This window comes from Nomascus leucogenys, chromosome 6 (assembly GCF_006542625.1).
Source record: "Nomascus leucogenys isolate Asia chromosome 6, Asia_NLE_v1, whole genome shotgun sequence".
Classification (NCBI taxonomy): Eukaryota; Metazoa; Chordata; class Mammalia; order Primates; family Hylobatidae; genus Nomascus; species Nomascus leucogenys.
The window spans coordinates 34,256,574-34,275,739 of record NC_044386.1 but is presented as its reverse complement, the minus strand read 5'-3'; the positions used below and the strand labels follow the sequence as shown (position 1 = coordinate 34,275,739).

The 19,166-nt window shown below is 45.2% G+C and overlaps 1 protein-coding gene across 4 annotated transcripts in view; it reads left to right on the top strand.

Annotated features, from left to right (window-relative positions):
• Positions 1-8,469: 8,469 nt before the first annotated feature.
• The window catches only part of NUP155 (nucleoporin 155), a 76,836-nt gene continuing 66,139 nt past the window's right edge, over positions 8,470-19,166 (top strand). For 2 of the 4 annotated variants that reach the window (XM_030813993.1, XM_030813992.1), the window contains exons 1-3: positions 8,470-8,825; positions 15,846-15,983; positions 16,245-16,341. In XM_030813993.1, the coding sequence (XP_030669853.1) occupies positions 8,669-8,825; positions 15,846-15,983; positions 16,245-16,341 (392 nt within the window). In that variant the 5' untranslated portion in view covers positions 8,470-8,668. Of the gene's footprint in view, positions 8,826-8,865; positions 8,980-15,845; positions 15,984-16,244; positions 16,342-19,166 lie in introns of those variants that run through there. The other 2 variants (XM_030813995.1, XM_030813994.1) reach the window with 2 other exon arrangements.

The window sequence follows — 19,166 nt, the reverse complement described above, 5'->3', positions numbered from 1 at the left end:
AGCAACAGCGGCGCCGCCGAAGCCAAGAACGGCGCCTTCCGCAGAGGGACCGCGGCTTTCTGCGCGGCGCCGCCCTACCGGACAGGCGGGAAAGCGCCGCGCAACTCAGACCACTGGAGGGGAGTAGTATCTGGAGTTTCTGTAACATCTTTTCCCTTTTTTTTTTTTTTTTTTAAGCCAGAGTCTCTGTCGCCCAGGCTGCAGTGCAGTGGCGCAATCTCAGCTCACTGCACTCTCTGCCTCCCAGGATCAAGTGATTCTCCTGCCTCAGCCTCCCGAGTAGCTGGGATTACAGGCGCCCGCCGGCTAATTTTTGTTTTTTTTTTTGTTTTGGTTTGTTTTTTTTTTGGTTTTGGTTTTCGTTTTGGTTTTGGTTTTGGTTTTGGTTTGAGACGGAGTCTCTGTCGCCCAGGCTGGAGTGCAATGGTGTGATCTCGGCTCACTGCAACCTCTTCCTCCCGGGTTCAAGCGATTCTCCTGTCTCAGCCTCCCAAGTAGCTGGGATTACAGGCGCCCACCACCACGCACAGCTAATTTTTTGTCTTTTTAGTAGACACGAGGTTTCACCATGTTAGCCAGGCTAGTTTTGAACTCCTGACCTCAAGTGATCCACCTGCCTCGGCCTCCCAAAGTGCTGGGATTACAGGCGACACCCTTTGCTTTTGTTTGTTTTTTGAGGTGGAGTCTCACTCTGTTGCCCAGGCTGGAGTGCAATGGCGTGATCTCGGCTCACTGCAACCTCTGCCACCTGGGTTCAAGCTCCTCTCCTGCCTCAGTGTCCTGAGTAGCTGGGATTACCGGCGCCTGCCACCACACCCGGCTAATTTTTGTGTATTTAGTAGAGATGGGGTTTTGCTATGTTGGCCAGGCTGATCTTGAACTCCTGACCTCAGGTGATCCACCCACCTCGGCCTCCCGAAGTGCTGGGATTACAGACCTGCGCCACCGCGGTCCGCCTTTTTTTTGTTGCTGTTGTTGTTGTTGTTGAGCGAGTCTCCCTCTGTTGCCTTGGCTGGAGTGCGGTGGCGTGATCTCAGCTGACTGCAACCTCTGCCTCCCAGGTTCAAGCGATTCTCTTGCCTCAGCCTCCGGAGCAGCTGGGACTACAGGTGTGCGACACCATGCCCGGCTATTTAGTATTTGAGACTACAGGTACCTACCACCATGCCCAACTAGTTTTTTCTATTTTTAGTAGAGACAGGGTTTACACCGTGTTAGCCAGGATGGTCTCAATCTCCTGACCTTGTGATCTGCCCGCCTCGGCCTCCCAAAGTTCTGGGATTAAAGGCGTGAGCCACTGCACCTGGCCTGTCAGTCTGAAGTTTACAAGGCTAATCGTGTGCTCACGATTGTCCTTCTTAAACAGAATTGGGAGTTCAACACTTTAATGTTTAGAAGGTGGAGAAGAATCTCTTTCTTTTTGAGACAGAATCTCACTCTGTCACCCAGGCTGGAATGCAGTGGCACAATCTCGGCTCAATGAACCTCCACCTCCTGGGTTCAAGCGATTCTTGTGCCTCAGCCTCCTGAGTAGCTGGGATTACAGGTGACTGCCACACCAGACTATTTTTTTTTTTTTTTTTGAGACGGAGTCTCACTCCATCGCCCAGACTGGAGTGCAGTGGTGCGATCTCAGCTCACTGCAACCTCTGCCTCCTGAGTTCAAGTGATTCTCCTGCCTCAGCCTCGCGAGTAGCTGGGATTACAGGCCCTGCCACTACCCCCAGCTAATTTTTGCATTTTTAGTAGAGACAGAGTTTCACCATGTTGGCCAGGCTGGTCTCAAACTCCTGACCTCAAGTGATACACCCACCTCAGCCTCCCAAAGTGCTGGGATTACAGACGTGAGCCACTGTGCCCGGCCTAATTTTTGTATTTTTTGTAGAGACAGGGTTTCATCATGTTGCCCAGGCTGGTCTTGAACTCCTGAGCTCAAGCGATCCACCCGCCTCAGCCTCCCTAAGTGCTGGGATTACAGGCGTGGGTCACTGCATGCAGCCCATGAAAGAATATCTTATACCAAACCTTGTACCTTTGGTGCTAAGCTGTGTAAGAAGTGAGCACCTGATCAGCCAAGTCCACTGTTCCCATATTATCGTTATAATCTACAATGACATATGGCTTCTTAGTTTTCTTTCCATCTGTTGTCTACTTCAATCGCAGTAACATTGTGGAATATTGACAACATTGTGACCGCCTTGTTGTCACACCATTTCAGTGACATAAATTCACCACGGAATTAACATCACACATACGAATGCTATGTTTTCTAGGATTTGACATTTTCAGCGGTCAAGAATTACTATATTTTGTAAATGGAAATTCCACTACTAAAATCAGAATGCTATAAATAGAATAATGTCTTTTGTTTCCAAAGTTAATATAATAGAGTGATGCAAAAATAATAAAATAGTAGGCACAAACTTTGGGGGTTAGATCGGGACTGTAATCTGAGTTATCTTGGGGTAAAGGCTGCAGCTGCAGGCAGCATCAGCGAGTATTCTCGGGAAAAATGGGAAATGGGTTAACAGTGGGTAAATCTGCGGGTGCCTGTAGTGAATTCTTTTTTTTTTTTTTTTTTTTTTTTTTTTGAGACAGAGTCTCAGTCTTGTTGCCCAGGCTGGATTGCAATGGTGCAATCTTGGCTCACTGCAACCTCTGCCTTCCAGGTTCAAGCGATTCTCCTGCCTCAGCCTCCTGAGTAGCTGGGATTACAGGAATGCGCAACCAGACCCGGCTAATTTTTTTTGTATTTTTAGTAGAGATGGGGTTTCCCCATGTTGGTCAGGCTGGTGTCTAACTCCTGACCTCAGGCGATCCGCCGGCCTCGGCCTCCCAAAGTGCTGGGATTACAGGCGTGGCCCACTACGCCTGGCCAAATTCTTATAATTTTATGTTGTCTTAGCATTTATTTTGAATATAAGTTGGACTTTCTCACATCAGAAACAGGGTTCAGTCATCCTTGACACAGTTTCCAGTTCTACACCTCCTCCCAGTTCCTCAATGTGATCAATCCAGGTATCTATTGTATAAAATTTCCTCCTGGTGCCCACCTCCCCATAGGATAAACACATACAGCCTACTTCACCTGCCCTGCTGACCCTGACGTCCTACATGGACTGTGTAGATATGCCACAGTGACTACCTCGGTCATAGCATGACTTCCAAGAACAGGGGTGTCCAATCTTTTGGCTTCCCTGGGCCACAATGGAAGAAGAAGAATTGTCTTGGGCAACACATTAAATACACTAACAATAGCTGAGAGCTTAAAAAAAAAATCACAAATCTCACAATGTTTTAAGAAAGTTAACGAATTTGTGTTGGGCCACATTCAAAGCAATTCTGGGCTGACAAGCTTGTCCTCAAATTTGTGCATGCTTGCTTTAAACCCACCAATTAAAGTGTGGGAATTCCTCTTGGGAAATCTATCTGGAAAACACCATGAACCCAATGAATGCATTGGCTCATGAGTCCCTCTTTCTCTTTCCCCGACTGCATTCCTTGACCTCCAGGTGCGCCAGATGCCCCCTCCAGGCCTGTAAGTAATAAAATCTTTGCTTATATCTGTGTTTCTACTAATCATTGAAGAAGCATGCTCTATCTTAAAATTCCTAAATTAAAACAGTGCCTTAACATAAATCAAGGCAGTACGATTCAAAATGTTGTAGTAGTCACTGTATTTTTCAGTTACATAGGCGTTGTAAGCAAAATCAGTTTCCCTTAAGAATATCGTTAATAAAGCTATAAACAGTATTCATTTCATTAAACCCTGACCCTTAATTATATGTCTTTTTAACCTTCAGTATGAAAAAATGAGAAGTAATCATAAAGTATGTTTTTTAAAAAATTTCTTACAGATGGGGTCTCACTGCGTTACCCAGACTGGAGTGCAGTGGCTATTTACAAGTTCAGTCATGAAGCACTTTAGCCTGAAACTCCTGGACTCAAGCTATCTTCCCCTGCCTCAGCTTCCTGAGTAGATCGGACCACAGGCACATGCCACCATGCCTAGCTAATGCATACCTAAGTAGAATGGTCATCTAAAAGAAAACCACTTGTAATTGAGTTGTTAGCTTTTTTCATGGAACATTATTTTTACCTGAAAGAATGACTCACAAAGTACAGTTGTTCAGATTTAAGTACTTGGCAAACATTTTCTCAAAAATAAATGAAATGAGTTTATCACTTTAAGAAAAACAGGTCAGGCATGGTGGCTTACACCAGTAATCCCAGCACTTTGGAAGCCGAGGTGGGAGGATCACCTGAGGCCAGGAGTTCGAGACCAGCCCAGCCAACACGGTGAAACCCCGTCTCTACTAAAAATACAGAAAATTAGCCAGGCATAGCTGGGCGTGGTGGCTCACGTCTGTAATCCCAGCGCTTTGGGAGGCCAAGGCGGGTGGATCACCTGAGGTCACGAGTTCAAGACCAGCCTGACCAACATAGTGAAACCCCTGTCTCTACTAAAAATACAAAAAAATTAGCTGGGCATGGTGGCATGTGCCTGTAATCCCAGCTACTCAGAAGGCTGAGGCAGAATTGCTTGAACCTGAGAAGCGGAGGTTGCAGTGAACAGAGATCATGCCACTGCACTCCAGCCTGGGCAACAAGAGCAAAACTCCATCTCAAAAAAAATAAATAAATAAAAGAAAACTAAGAAAATTAGCCTGTAATTCCAGCTACTCGGGAGGCTGAGGCAGGAGAATTGCTTGAACCTGGGAGGCAGAGGTTGCAATGAGCTGAGATCACACCATTGCACCCCAGCCTAGGCGACAAGAGCAAAACTCTGTTAAAAAAAAAAAAAACAAAACTGACTACACTTGTTGACAATATTTTTTTTTTTTTTTTTTTTTTTTTTTTGAGACAGAGTCTCGCTCTCTCACCCAGGCTGGAGTGCAGTGGCGCGATCTCGGCTCACTGCAAGCTCCGCCTCCCGGGTTCACGCCATTCTCCTGCCTCAGCCTCTCCGAGTAGCTGGGACTACAGGCGCCCGCCACCACGCCCGGCTAATTTTTTGTATTTTTAGTAGAGACGGGGTTTCACCGTGGTCTCGATCTCCTGACCTCATGATCCACCCGCCTCGGCCTCCCAAAGTGCTGGGATTACAAGCGTGAGCCACCGCGCCCGGCCGACAATTATTAAAATACTTCTCCTTTTTCTAAATACGTAACTGAGGCCAGTTTTTCTTTCTTTCTTTTTTTTTTTTTTTGAGACAGAGTTTCGCTCTTGTAGCCCAGGCTGGAGTGCAATGGCACGATCTCGGCTCACTGCAACCTCTGCCTCCCAGGTTCCGGCGATTCCCCTGGCTTAGCCTCCCAAGTAGCTGGGATTACAGGCTTGCACCACCATGCCCCGCTAATGTTTGTATTTTTAGTAGAGACGGGGTTTCACCATGTTGGCCAGGCTAGTCTCAAACCTCTGACGTCAGGCAATCCACCCGCCTCGGCCTCCCAAAGTGCTAGGATTACAGGTGTTAGCCAGCGCGCCCGGCGAGGCCAGCTTTTCTTAATATATTATACTTCAACTAAATAAGTCACAAAATGTTGACATGTTAGACAAAGTAGCAAACATAAAAAACCAGGTTTGCTCATTTTGCTTACCAGCAGAATTTCACAAAGCCCAACTCAGTGACTAAGTGTAGACTTCTAGAAGAATGCCCTGGAAACAATAAGCAGGTTAGAGCACAGGTTCCCAGGTCTCTTGCTTGAATCAATGCATTTTTTAAAAAAAGGTAAATTCAGTGTTCCTACCCCTTGCTTCTTCCAAAACATAAGTGTCCCACAGGATTCACGATTATGCCTCTGTAATCTATAACCAGATGTACTCTTACACTCAAACTTCGATGAGATTTTGCTCTAATGTAATTTATGAGCTTTTCTTTTTTTTTTTTTTTTTTTTAGAGACAGAGTCTCACTTTATCAACCAGACTAGAATGCAGTGGCATGGTCATGGCTCACTGCAACCTGGAACTCCTGGGCTAAAGTGATCCTCCTGCCTCAGCCTACCAAGTACCTGGGACTACAGGTCCACACCTGGCAAATTTAAAATTTTTTTTTTTTTTTTTTAGAGATGGAGGTCTTACTACATTGCCCAGGTTGGTTTTGAATGCCTGGCCTCAAGAGATGCTCATGATGCACAGGCCTCTCAAAGTGCTAGAATTACAGGTGTGAGTCACTACACCCAGTTTGTGAGCATGTTTAATGTAATTTCTGAGCACATTCAGAGCTTCCAACCCCTGATATGTAAGCTGTGGGCTAAAACACTACTTTGGAGCAGTCTTAACAGAAACTCCCTGAAAGGTCGCAATCCTGAGTCTGAATCAAACTGACTTTAATTCTTTAAAAGCGGGTTATTTTTCTTCAGTTGACAGCAGATACAGATATGAGAATCCAGCTATCCATTACTGAGCCAGACACTAAAGAGATTTGCAAAAATATGAAATAATCACATTCTTCTCCCTGTTTTAGTTTTAGAAACTATAGTGATTTCTCATTTTTAAAAAGTGTTATATTAACATGGATTAAGCTTGGTATCCTTTTTTTGTTGTTTTTTTGAGATGGAGTCTTACTCTGTTGCCCAGGGTGGACCGCAGTGGCGCCATCTCGGCTCACTGCAACCTCTGCCTCCCAGGTTCAAGCGATTCTCCTGGCTCAGCCTACTGAACAGCTGAGACTACAGGCGCACGCCACCACGCCCAGTTAATTTTTGTTATTTCAGTAGAGACAGGGTTTCACCATATTGGCCAGGCTGGTCTCCAACTCCTGAACTTGTGATCCACCTGCCTTGGCCTCCCAAAGTGCTGGGTGCTGGGATTACAGGTGTGAGCCACTGCGCCTGGCCTTGTTATGCTTTTAAATACATTGTTAAACATTTTAATTTTCAGTTTATGAGTTACTCACAAATATTAATAGATGTAACCAATACGAAACAAAAGCTCTCTGGAATCCTGAATAATTTTTAAGGGTATCAAGGGGGTCCTAAAACCAAAAAAATTCATAATTATCTGTTCTAGGGAAGAGGTCAGCAAACTTTTCCTGTAAAGTGCCAGAGTCCGTATTTTAGGCTTTGCAGTCTTTTGTAGAAATTACTTGGTTTAGCAGTTGTAGTGGGAAAACATAGGCAATATGCCAATGAATTAAGTTAGTTAGATTACACTTTGGGGAGCTTTGTTTCTATGCAGGAATATCACAGCAACATTGTTGAATCTTCCAATTTATGGAGTTGAAAACTTTGTGTATTTTGTCTCAAATTAAACACAAACTCGGTGCCAGACCACCACTTTTCAGTCTAAGGTCTACCAAATAAAGTAAACTGACAGCTAGAGACCCAACTGCCTATTTATATACCAATAATAAAAAATCCGGTTTTTCTTGGTATATTGGCTATGTCAAATTTTAAGTGTAGATTGGTAACATCATAGAACTTTCAATTTTCAGAAATGTAGTCAAGTCTTTGAGGGAGTAAAAATATAATTCAAATAGCACAAGACCAATTTAGAGTAATTCAGTTATTGATTTGTGAAATTCTGAAGAACGTAACTGGAAACTTTCTTAGGTGAGATTCTAAGTAAGGACAGCTTTCTAAAAAGTGCTTTGATTTACCCACTCAGGTTGCCTTCTGTAGTAAATGAAGCCTCTTTTACCTCTCTGCTTTCTCCTATCCTTCTGCTATAGTTTATACATATCCAAATAGAAAAATTATAGTGAAGCCCTTTGTTTGTCTCTGCTTGATGCACCTTAAGGACAGGAAACAGTGTTAGTTTGATAGTCCCAGCACCAGGCACAAGGCAAGTATTCAGTTTCTTAGGATTGTATATCTCTTGGGTTCCTATCTCATACGAGTTCCTGTACTAGCGCTGGGAATGAAAAGATGAATTACAACTGTCTGCTATCTCTGCTACGATAAAAAGCACGGCAGCGGTCCACCTGCACTCAGCTCCTTCGTAAACACGTATTTTATACTAAGGGGCCACAAAGTCAAAAGACAGCGACATGCAAATGGAAAAGCCTGATGAATTCTAATTTACGCTGAAGCCCGTGAAGAATATAGTGAGATATTGGTTTATATCCCTCTCTGTGACAGCAAGCTACCAATTCTTAACTACTCTCACAAGAGCATTTACTTGGGAGTACCAAGCTGCGCGCTTATGTGCGCACTCATACAGCTGCAGTTAGTGGATTCCGATGAGGGAAGTTCCAAGACTCAGGTCGAGCACGCGCTTAAACCAACGGAACCAGACCAGCTCCTAGGCCAGACACACGCCCTAGCTCCCACCTACCGTATCCCTCCTCCCTCCCCACCCCACCCGCCCCTCTCCTTCCCAGTTCCCTCCCCTTTATCCTTCCCTTCCCTTCCTCCCTTCCCTAAATAACCTACCCTAATTTTACCCTTCCACACCCCAAAACCCTCAACTCCCTCGAAAGCATCAGCGGCCTCCTTGCTCCACCCCCAACCTCTAGCCCCCTCCCAACAGCTTCCTCTTCCCAGGTCAGAACGGCGTCTTCCGGTTCCCCCACCGGATGAAGCGGAAGTGCGTCATGTCGAGGCGCTAAGGCGCTCGTTTGGCGCGCGCGCCCTAAGCGGCGGATCTAAGCTAACTTTTTGGATCTTTTCTTGTTTCTCGTTGGCTTTTGACTTTTTCTGGACCCTGGTGTCTACGATTTCCGAGATGCCGTCTTCTTTGTTGGGCGCGGCGATGCCGGCCTCTACATCTGCCGCAGCCCTGCAGGAAGCTCTGGAAAATGCTGGACGGCTCATCGACCGTCAGTTGCAAGAGGACCGCATGTACCCGGACCTTTCCGAGCTGCTTATGGTGTCTGCCCCAAGTGAGTGATAGTGACCCTGCTTTCTCAGCCTAAAGGACTCTCGCCTGACTTCCTAATTTGCTACTTATCCCCAACGTTGGTCCTGGCGAGGATATCCTGAGATTTATGGCACTGTTGGTTGCATTTTTGGAGACAGCAAGCAGCTTATTTTCAGGTTTTTTCTTTTCCTCACTTTCTTCATTGTAGATACTTGAGAGGGCAAGAGTGAAGAGCAGGCTCCCAGTTGAAGCAGAAAAAGGCAAAGACCTCAACCTTAATGAGCTTCTTGCCGCTCTCAAGTGTTTATGGCTAAGGCTACATATGAGAAGCATCTCCAGATCCAAGTCCCAAATTTGTTCATTTCTCCTGTTAGTATTTGAGTAGATCGTAAGAGCAAACGAAGTTAATTTGGAAATTTAGCATGTTATCTTAAAGATACGCTTTGCTTTATATTTATTTATTGAGACGGAGCAGTTCCCTCTTCGCCCGGGCTGAAGTGCAATGGCGCGATCTCGGCTCATTGCAACCTCCGCCTCCCGGATTCAAGCGATTCTTCTGCCTCAGCCTCCCAAGTAGCTGAGATTACAGGCGCCCGCCACCACGCCCGGCTAATTTTTGTGTTTTTTAAGTAGAGACGGGGTTTCACCATGTTGGCCTGGCTGGTCACGAACTTCTGACCTCAAGTGATCCGCCCGCCTCGGCCTCCGAAAGTGCTGGGATTACAGGCGCGAGCCACTGCGCCCGGCCAAGAAACGCTTTTATTATGTGTAGAGATGTGTATTGTGAAATGCTGGAGGGTCTTAAAAGAACTACCAGTGGAATAAAGGAAGAGAACAGGGAAATCACAGTGCTTATGTACAGGGAGGGTAAGGCAGAATATGTGTTGACAATATAGGTGACTGGAAAGTAATTTAACAGTTTTAAGTTATAACCAGCTCCCCTCGGCTTATGGAATTACATCAGTTGCTAGAAAAAGTGACCCGTTTGTGAGATGGAATTTGGAGAAAACCAGAGAAGTGTAAGAAAGAAAAGAGATTGTTGGTGAGCAACAACCAAAGTAATTTAAGTAGGATAATTTGTGCAGTATAAACCGAGAACACTTCTGATTATTTATAAAAATCATTGATAGCTTTGGAATCAAAGAAATGATAGAAACAAAGATAGTATTTGCTCCCTACAGCTACTTACCAATGAGCGTGTCTTATAATACCTGATTGGCCTATTAGCATTTATCATCTTGAACAACATTACTCGTTTTGGCCTCCTTAGGTGTGAAAACAAGATATAAAAACAGTGTATGCATTCTGGTCCTTCTCTTACATATCTCATGCCTTTACACATACCTTCCTCTTTCACCCAGTCTCGTCCCCTTCTTTTCCATCCGATTCTTCACCCATTGCTCTGATTACAGAGAATTTAGCATATTTTCCATAAGAAGCCCCATCTTCAGGATTTCCTCAGGATTTTACCTTACTTTTATTGTTTCTGCAATGTTCTTTCTTTGCCTGACAAACTTTTTCCAGACTCCTTGTGAAAGTCCTTAGTTTCCCTTTGTTGTCTTTCTTTTTCTTTTTCTTTTTTTTGAGTCAAGGTCTAGTTCTTTTTTTTTTTTTGAGACGGGGTCTCGCTCTTTCGCCCAGCCCGGAGTGCAATGGCGAAATCTCGGCTCACTGCAAGCTCCGCCTCCCGGGTTCACGCCATTCTCCTGTCTCAGCCCCCCCTCCCCCCCGAGTAGCTGGGACTACAGGCACCCGCCACTGCGCCCGGCTAATTTTTTGTATTTTTAGTAGAGACGGGGTTTCACCGTGTTAACCAGGATGGTCTCGATCTCCTGACCTCGTGATCCGCCCGCCTCGGCCTCCCAAAGTGCTGGGATTACAGGCGTGAGCCACCGCGCCCGACCGAGTCAAGGTCTAGTTCTGTTGCCAGGTTGGAGTGCAGTGGCATGATCACAGCTCACTGCAGCCTCTAACTCATGAGCTCAAGTGGTCCTCCCGCCTTGCCCTCCCCAGTGGCTGGGACTACAGGCGCCTGCCACCACACCCAGCTAATTTTTAATTTTTATGTAGAAACGTAGTCTCACTCTGTTACAAGGTCTCAAATTCCTAGCATCAAGCAGTCCTCCTACCTCAGCCTTCCAAAGTGCTGAGATTACAGATGTAAGTCACACTCCTGGCCTGAAGTCTTTCTTACCATTCCCATTCTCACTAAAGTTATCAATTCCTCCATTTGTGTTCCCACTGCCATTTAACATGGTGATCTGCCACCTTCGGCCTATTAAAGTTACGTTTTAGGATCAAATGGGATGTCTGGATTTGCTTTATTTATTTATTTATTTTTTGAGACAGAGTCTTACTGTCACCCAGCCTGGAGTGCAGTTGGCATGATCTTGGCTTACTACAGCCTCCACTTCCCAGGTTCAAGCGATGCTCCTGCCTCAGCCTCCTGAGTAGCTGGGATCATAGGGGTGCACCACTGGCTCATTTTTCTATTTTTAGTAGAGACAGGGTTTCACCGTGTTGACCAGGCTGGTCTTGATCTCCTGACCTCATGTGATCCGCCCATCTCGGCCTCCCAAAGTGTTGGGATTACAGGTGTCACCCACTGCGCCCAGCCTGGATTTGCTTTAATATGAATTCAGCCCAGTAGTCCCAGCACTTTGGGAGGCCAAAGTGGGCAGATCACTTGAGCCCAGAGGTTTGAGACCAGTCTTGGCAATATGGTGAAACCCAGCCTCTTAAAGAAAAAAAGTACAATAATACAAAAATTAGCTTGGCATGGTGCACACACTTGGACCCCCAGCTACTTGGGAGGCTGAGGTGGGAGTATAACTTGAGATGGGGAGGTTGAGACTGCAGTGAGCTGTGATTGCGCCACTGCACTCCAGCCTGGGCAAGAGAGTGAGACCCTGTCTCAAAAAAAAAAAAAAAAAAAAAAAAAAAAAGGCCTGGCCCTGTGCCTCATGCCTGTAATCCTAGCAATTTGGGACCCGGAAGTGGGGTGGATCACTTGAGATTCAGTTTGAGACCAGACAGCAGCATGGCAAAACCCTGTCTCTACAAAAAGTGGCTGGGTGCGGTGGCTCACGCCCATAATCCCAGCACTTTGGGAGGCTGAGGCAGCAGATCACGAGGTCAGGAGTTCAAGACCAGCCTGACCAACGTGGTAAAACCCCGTCTCTACTAAAAATACAAAATTTAGCTGGGTGTGGTGGCACGCGCCTGTAATCTCAGTTATTAAGGAGGCTGAGGCAGGAGAATCACTTGAACCCGGGAGGTGGAAGTTGCAAGTGAGCCAAGATCGTGCCACTGTACTCCAGCCAGGGCAATAGAGGGAGACTCTTTCTCAAAAGAAATGGGAGGCCCAGGCGGGCAGATCATGAGGTCAGGAGATGAGACCATCCTGGCTAACATGGTGAAACCCCCGTCTTTACTAAAAATACAAAATAATTAGCCGGTCGTGGTGGCGGGCCCCTGTAGTCCCAGCTACTCCCGAGGCTGAGGCAGGAGAATGGCGTGAACCCGGGAGGCGGAGCTTGCAGTGAGCCGAGATCGCGCCACTGCACTCCAGCCTGGGCGACAGAGTGAGACTCCATCTCAAAAAAAAAAAAAAAAAAGGAAAAAGAAAAATGGTTTGGCTGGGCGTGGTGGTTTACTCCTGTAATTTCAGCAATTTGGGAAGCAAAGGTGGGTGGATCACTTGAGGTCAGGAGTTTGAGACTAGCCTGGCCGTCATGGCGAAATCCTGTCTCTACTAAAAATACAAAAATAAGCCGGGTGTGATGGCACGCTCCTGTAGTCCCAGCTTCTTGGGAGGCTGAGGCAAGAGAATCTCTTGAACCTGGGAGGCAGAGGTTGCAGTGAGCCGCCATTGCACTAGAGCCTGGGCGACAGAGCGAGAGCCCATCTCAAAAAAACCCCTCAAAAACAAAAAAAAAATTGGCTAAGCATGGTGTCCTGACACTGTAGTCCTAGCTACTCACGAGGCTGTGGTGGAAGATTGCTTAAGCCCAAGAGGCTGAGGTTGCCCTGAGCCGTGATTGCACCACTGCATTCCAGCCTAGGCGACAGAGTGAAACCCCGTCTCAGAAAAAAAAAAAAAAAGAGAAAGAGTTCGGCTGGGTGCGGTGGCTCACATCTGTAATCCCAGAACTTTGGAAAGCCCAGGCAGGCGAATCACGAGGTCAAGAGATTGAGACCGGCCGGGCACGGTGGCTCACGCCTGTAATCCCAGCACTTTGGGAGGCCGAGGCGGGCAGATCACGAGGTCAGGAGATCGAGACTATCCTGGCTAACACGGTGACACCCCGTCTCTACTAAAAATAAAAAAATTAGCCGGGCGTAGTGGCAGGCGCCTGTAGTCCCAGCTAATCAGGAGGCTGAGACAGAAGAATGGCGTGAACCCAGGAGGCGGAGCTTGCAGTGAGCTGAGATCAGGCCACTGCACTCCAGCCTGCGAGACTCCGTCTCAAAAAAAAAAGAGATTGAGACGATCCCCGCCAACATGGTGAAACCTTGTCTCTACTAAAACTACAAAAATTAGCTGGGCGTGGTGGCTCATGCCTGTAGTCCCAGCTACTCGGGAGGCTGAGGCAGGAGAATCCCTTGAACCAGGAGTTGGAGGTTGCAGTGAGCCGAGATGGCGCCACTGCACTCTAGCTTGGCGTCAGAGCGAGACTCCATCTCAAAAAAAATAATTAATTGGGGAAGGAGTGAACAATGATAAAAATGAAACATGATTGGGGATATTACTGGTTGTGAAGTTGGATAATCAGTACATGGGTATTTATTGTATTTCTCTTGTATATATTTTAAAAATTTCCATAATACACTTGAAGATTGTTTTATATGTCAGTTTTCCTTAACATCATTGTACTCTATAGAACCTGAAAAAGTGCCTGAGATAATTAGGTCATCAGTCAGGTCTAAATAACACCTTGTCCGGGAGCAAGGATAGGTTGAGTAGACCAGCCCACTCCTGTCCTTAGTGATGGAGTCTTAGAGCAAGAGAAAGGTTACATGAGAACACTTTATAGAGCAGTCTTTGTTTTTTTTACCCCTAATAAGATATTGCTTGTGAGGTATTATTTGTATTTGTCTTAGTGGTCTGGGGGATAAATCTAAAGGGAAAAGTCATGGGTTGTTTTAATCTATAAATGTTTAGCTGGTAAAGGCAGTATTTTCCCCCAGTCATTATTTTGTTTGCTTATAGTCATTTTACCTTTGAGCCCCAAAGCAGTTTTATATTTTCCCATTTCAGATTAGCAAAATGATAGAAAAACACTTAATTATTTTTAAATTTTTTTATTTTTAATTTTGTGGGTACATAGTAGGCGTGTGTGTGTGTGTGTGTGTGTGCGTGTGTGTGTGTATATATATATATTTTTTTTTTCCCACAAAACGGAGTCTTGCTCTGTCACCTAGGCTGGAGTGCAGTGGCATGATCTTGGCTCACTGCTGCCTCCGCCTCCCGGGTTCAAGCAGTTCTCCTGCCTCAGCCTCCCGAGTAGCTGGAATTATAGGTGCTTGCTACCGTGCCTGGCTGATTTTTTTGTATTTTTAGTGGAGACAGGGTTTCACCATGTTGGCCAGGCTGGTCTTGAACTCCTGACCTTGTGATCGGCCTGCCTCTGGCTCCCAAAGCGCTGGGATTACAGGCGTGAGCCACCACGCCCGACAGTGTATATATTTATGTGGTGCATGAGATGTTTTGATACAGGCATGCAATGTGAAATGATAGCATCATGGAAAATGGGGTATCTATCCTCTCAAGCATTTATCCTTTGTGTTACAAACAGTACAATTACATGCTTTCATTTTATTTATTTATTTATTTATTTTTTGAGACAGAGTCTTGCCCTGTCACTCCAGCTGGAATGCAGTGGCATGATCTCAGCTCACTGCAACTTCCGCCTCCCGGGTTCAAGCAATTCTGCCCCAGCCTCCCGAGTAGCTGGGATTATAGGTGCACGCCACCACACAGGCTAATTTTTGTTTATTTATTTATTTATTTTTTAGAGACGGAGTCTCGCTGTGTCGCCCAGACTGGAGTGTAATGGTGCGATCTTGGCTCACTGCAAGCTCCGCCTCCCGGGTTCACGCCATTCTCCTGCCTCAGCCTCTTGAGTAGCTGGGACTACAGGCGCTCGCCACCACGCCCAGCTAATTTTTTTGTATTTTTTTAGTAGAGACAAGGTTTCACTGTGTTAGCCAGGATGGTGTTGATCTCCTGACCTCGTGATCTGCCCGCCTCAGCCTCCCAAAGTGCTGGGATTACAGGCGTAAGCCACCACGCCCGGCCCAGGCAGGCTAATTTTTTGTGTCTTTAGTAGAGATGGAGTTTCACCATGTTGGCCAGGCTAGTCTCGAACTCCTGACCTCATGATCCTCCCACCTCGGCCTCCAAAGTGCTAGGATTACAGGCTTGAGCCACCGCGCCCAGCCACTTTTATTTTAAAATAACACTAAATTATCAAATTTAAACATTTCCGGCCGGGCATGGTGGCTCACACCTGTAATCCCAGCACTTTGGGAGGCCGAGGCGGGCGGATCACGAGGTCAGGAGACCAAGACCAGCCTGGCTAACACGGTGAAACCCAGTTTCTACTAAAAATACAAAAAATTAGCCGGGCATGGTGGCGGACGCCTGTAGTCCCAGCTACTTGGGAGGCTGAGGCAGGAGAATGGCATGAACCCAGGAGGTGGAGCTTGCAGTGAGCTGAGATCGCACCACTGCACTCCAGGCTGGGCGACAGTGCAAGACTCTATCTCAAAAAAAAAAAAAAAAAAAAAATTTTAAACATTTCCTTTGTTATAGAGCAAGTTTTTGTGAGATACGACTTTCCCTTTAGGCCTGAAACCAGTAACTGTTCCTACCTTCACAATGGAATATTTCAGGCCTACTTTGTATCGGGTCAAAACTAGAATATTCTCTCTGTACCTTTGGAACCAGCACACACAATTTTTTTGTGGCACTCAATCCTTTTGTATGCCTAGTTGATGAGCAGTACATTATTATAAATACTTCATTTTCTTTTTGTAGATAATCCCACCGTTTCTGGCATGTCAGATATGGATTATCCTTTACAAGGACCTGGTTTGATGTCCGTACCCAACCTTCCAGAGATCAGTTCCATCCGAAGAGTTCCTCTCCCACCTGAACTTGTTGAGCAGTTTGGACGTATCCTATTACTTTATATTTATTTTAAAAATGTTAAAATTGGTATTTTCATTGTTACAATTCTTGTTCTATGTTTAATTAATGTGTTATATATTAATTCATTTAAGGGTTATATTTAAAATTTAAGTATATGGATTCCATGTTGTATTAAAGAGTGGACACACAGTGATTTTTTATGTAAATATTAAGTCAAAACCTATTGAAACAAGTTAAAGAAAAGTAAGATTCAACTCTGTCTGCCTTACATCCACACTACCTCAGATATGCAGTGTAATTGCATGATGGGTGTGTTCCCTCCTATCAGCAGAGCTTGGCTCACAATTGACAGTGATATATTCATGTGGAACTATGAGGATGGGTATGTATTTAAGGCTGGTTTGCTTTAAGGGTGATTGGAATTTATATAAACTTTACTGTAGCTAGTGTTCTCATTAGAAGCTGCTTGGTTTATCTTTCATTCATCTAGCCTTTGGGTCAGTGCTTCTCAGTATCAGTCATCTGGAGTTGTTCAAATGTGCATTGTCTTAGTAGTCCTGAGTGAGGCTCAAGAGTCCGTACTTGTAACAAGCTACCAGCTGCTGCTGCTGGTGTAGGTGCCATTATTGAGTAGCAGGAGCCCGGGTCCCAAGCTGTTAGCCTGTAGTAAAAATAGATGTTGGCAATTCATTGAGAGATGATTGGACATTTTTAAAGACTTCTGTTTTCCTTGCATTTCTATGAAGTAGGCATCTGATATTTATTTATTTTGTTGTCATTTTGTGAATTTGACCTGTGTGTAAATTATATGTATAGAAATGATTCTGAGTGAAAGCCTAAGGTACTTTTGCTTAAATACAGCGTATTGGTCTGGTGATCTGCCTGTTGACTTTTTAGAGATAGCTTTTGTTTTACTTCCAGTTGTCCATTATATTATCCTTAGATGAGGTGTGGGATAAACATAGGAAAGCCCGTATAATTAAGATGTTACTCTTGCTCCTGAGTAATTAATGATCTTTTTAGGAACACACGTGCATTAAAAAAACACTGTAACGGCCGAGCACAATGGCTGACTCAAACGCCTCTAATCCCAGCACTTTGGGAGGCTGAGGCGAGTGGATCATCTGAGGTCAGGAGTCCGAGACCAGCCTGACCAACATGGAGAAAGCCCATCTCTACTAAAAATACAAAATTAGCCTGGCATGGTGGCACATGCCTGTAATCGCAGCTACTCGGGAGGCTGAGGCAGGAGAATCACTTGAACCTGGCAGGCAGAGGTTGTGGTGAGCCGAGATGGCGCCATTGCACTCCAGCCTGGGCAACAAGAGGGAAAACTCCATCTCAAAAAAAAAAAACCCTTTAATGAAATTTTTTACATTTCCATTAACATCCAACATATTTATTTGACACATACATATTGATCTTATGTATCTGACACTGTTGTTGTGGTAGGAACAGTACTGAATGAGATGAATGTGGTTCTGCCCTCATGGAACAAACAGTCCTACCTTACTGTGTGTCTTAGTCTGAGCTGCTGAAACAGAAAATACCATAGCCTATGATCAACAGAAATTTATTTCTTATGGTTCTGGAAGCTGGAAGTCCAAGATCAAGGTCTGGTGAAAGCCCACTTCTGTGTTCATAGATGGCTATCTTTTCACTCTGTCCTCACATGGCAGAGGGGTAGGGGAGTTCTTTGGGTCCTCTTTTATAAGGGCACTAATCCCATTCATGAGGTATATACCCTCATGACCTCATAACCTTTCAAAGACCCCACCTACAAATACTATCACATTAAGAGTTAGAATTTAACGTGAATTTTAGGAGGACACAGATATTTGATCCATAGCAGTGTGTGTTCGTTTAAAGAAAAATTATTTGAAGAATGTACTTATTTTTAAAAATCAAGGCACAAGGTCCACAAATTCAATTTTGTAACATTTATACTTAGTTTAAATGCTCAATTGGCTTTCTATTATAAATCCTAATTCCATCTGGATGATAAAAATGTAATCTTGGTCATTTCATTGTTCCCTAACCCCCAGCTATCTCAGCATTGGATCATAGTTTCAAGAGGCTGTGCCAATTATCAAAGGGCCCTGTGGAATGGCATGATGTAGGAGGATGGGGAATCCTAGTCCACATAAGTTGCCATTTAGCTATTTTGTTCCTGTGTGGATGGCCTTTTCAGGATGACTGGAAGCTTTCTTGAAAGTCTAGATTATATTTTTTTTGTGGTATTTATTCTGCTTCATGTTCTCTGAGCTTCTTAGATCTTTAGTTTGATGTCTTCTACTATTTTTAGAATTTTTTTCAGCTATTTTCTTTATTTTTCTCTCTCTTTTCTTTTCTGTTCAGCCATTGTCTTTTTTTTTTTTTTTTTTTGAGACAGAGTCTCACTCTGTTGTCCAGGCTGGAGTGCAGTGGACTATCTTGGTTCACTGCAACCTCCGCCTCCTGGGTTCAAGCACTTCTTGCCTCAGCCTCTGGAGTAGCTGGGACTACAGGTACGGGCCACCACACCTGGCTAATTTTTGTATTGTTATTAGAGGTGGGGTTTCACTATGTTGACTAGGCTGGTCTTGAACTCCTGGCCTCCAGTGATTTGCCCTCCTTGGCCTCCCAAAGTGCTGGGATTACAGGCATGAGCCACTGCACCCAGTCCAGCCATTATCTTGAAATATTCTGATACATTCTTTTTCTTCAGAGATTTCAGCTATACTTTTGTTATATACCTCATTTTAGATGCTCCATTCTGTTTTTTGTTTTTCCACTTTCTGTCTATCTCCCTGTTTTTTGGGAGACGGAGTCTCAAAGTGCTGGGATTACAGGTGTAAGCCACTGCACCCGGACCCCTTTTTTTTTTTTTTTTTTGTCTCACTCCGTTGCTGAGGCTGGAGTGCAGTGGCATGATCTCGGCTCACTGCAGCCTCGACCTCCTGGGTTCAAGTGATTCTCCTGCCTCAGCCTCCCGAGTAGCTGGGATTGTAGGCATGCACCACCACACCCGGCTAATTTTTGTATTTTTAGTGGAGGCGGAGTTTCACCAGGTTGGGCAAGCTGGTCTCGAATTCCTGACCTCAGATGATCCGCCCACCTCAGCCTCCCAAAGTGCTGGGATTACAAGCATGAGCCACCGCACTTGGCTTTTTTTTTTTGGAGACTGGGTCTCATTCTGTTGCCCAGGCTGGAGTACAGTGGCAAGAT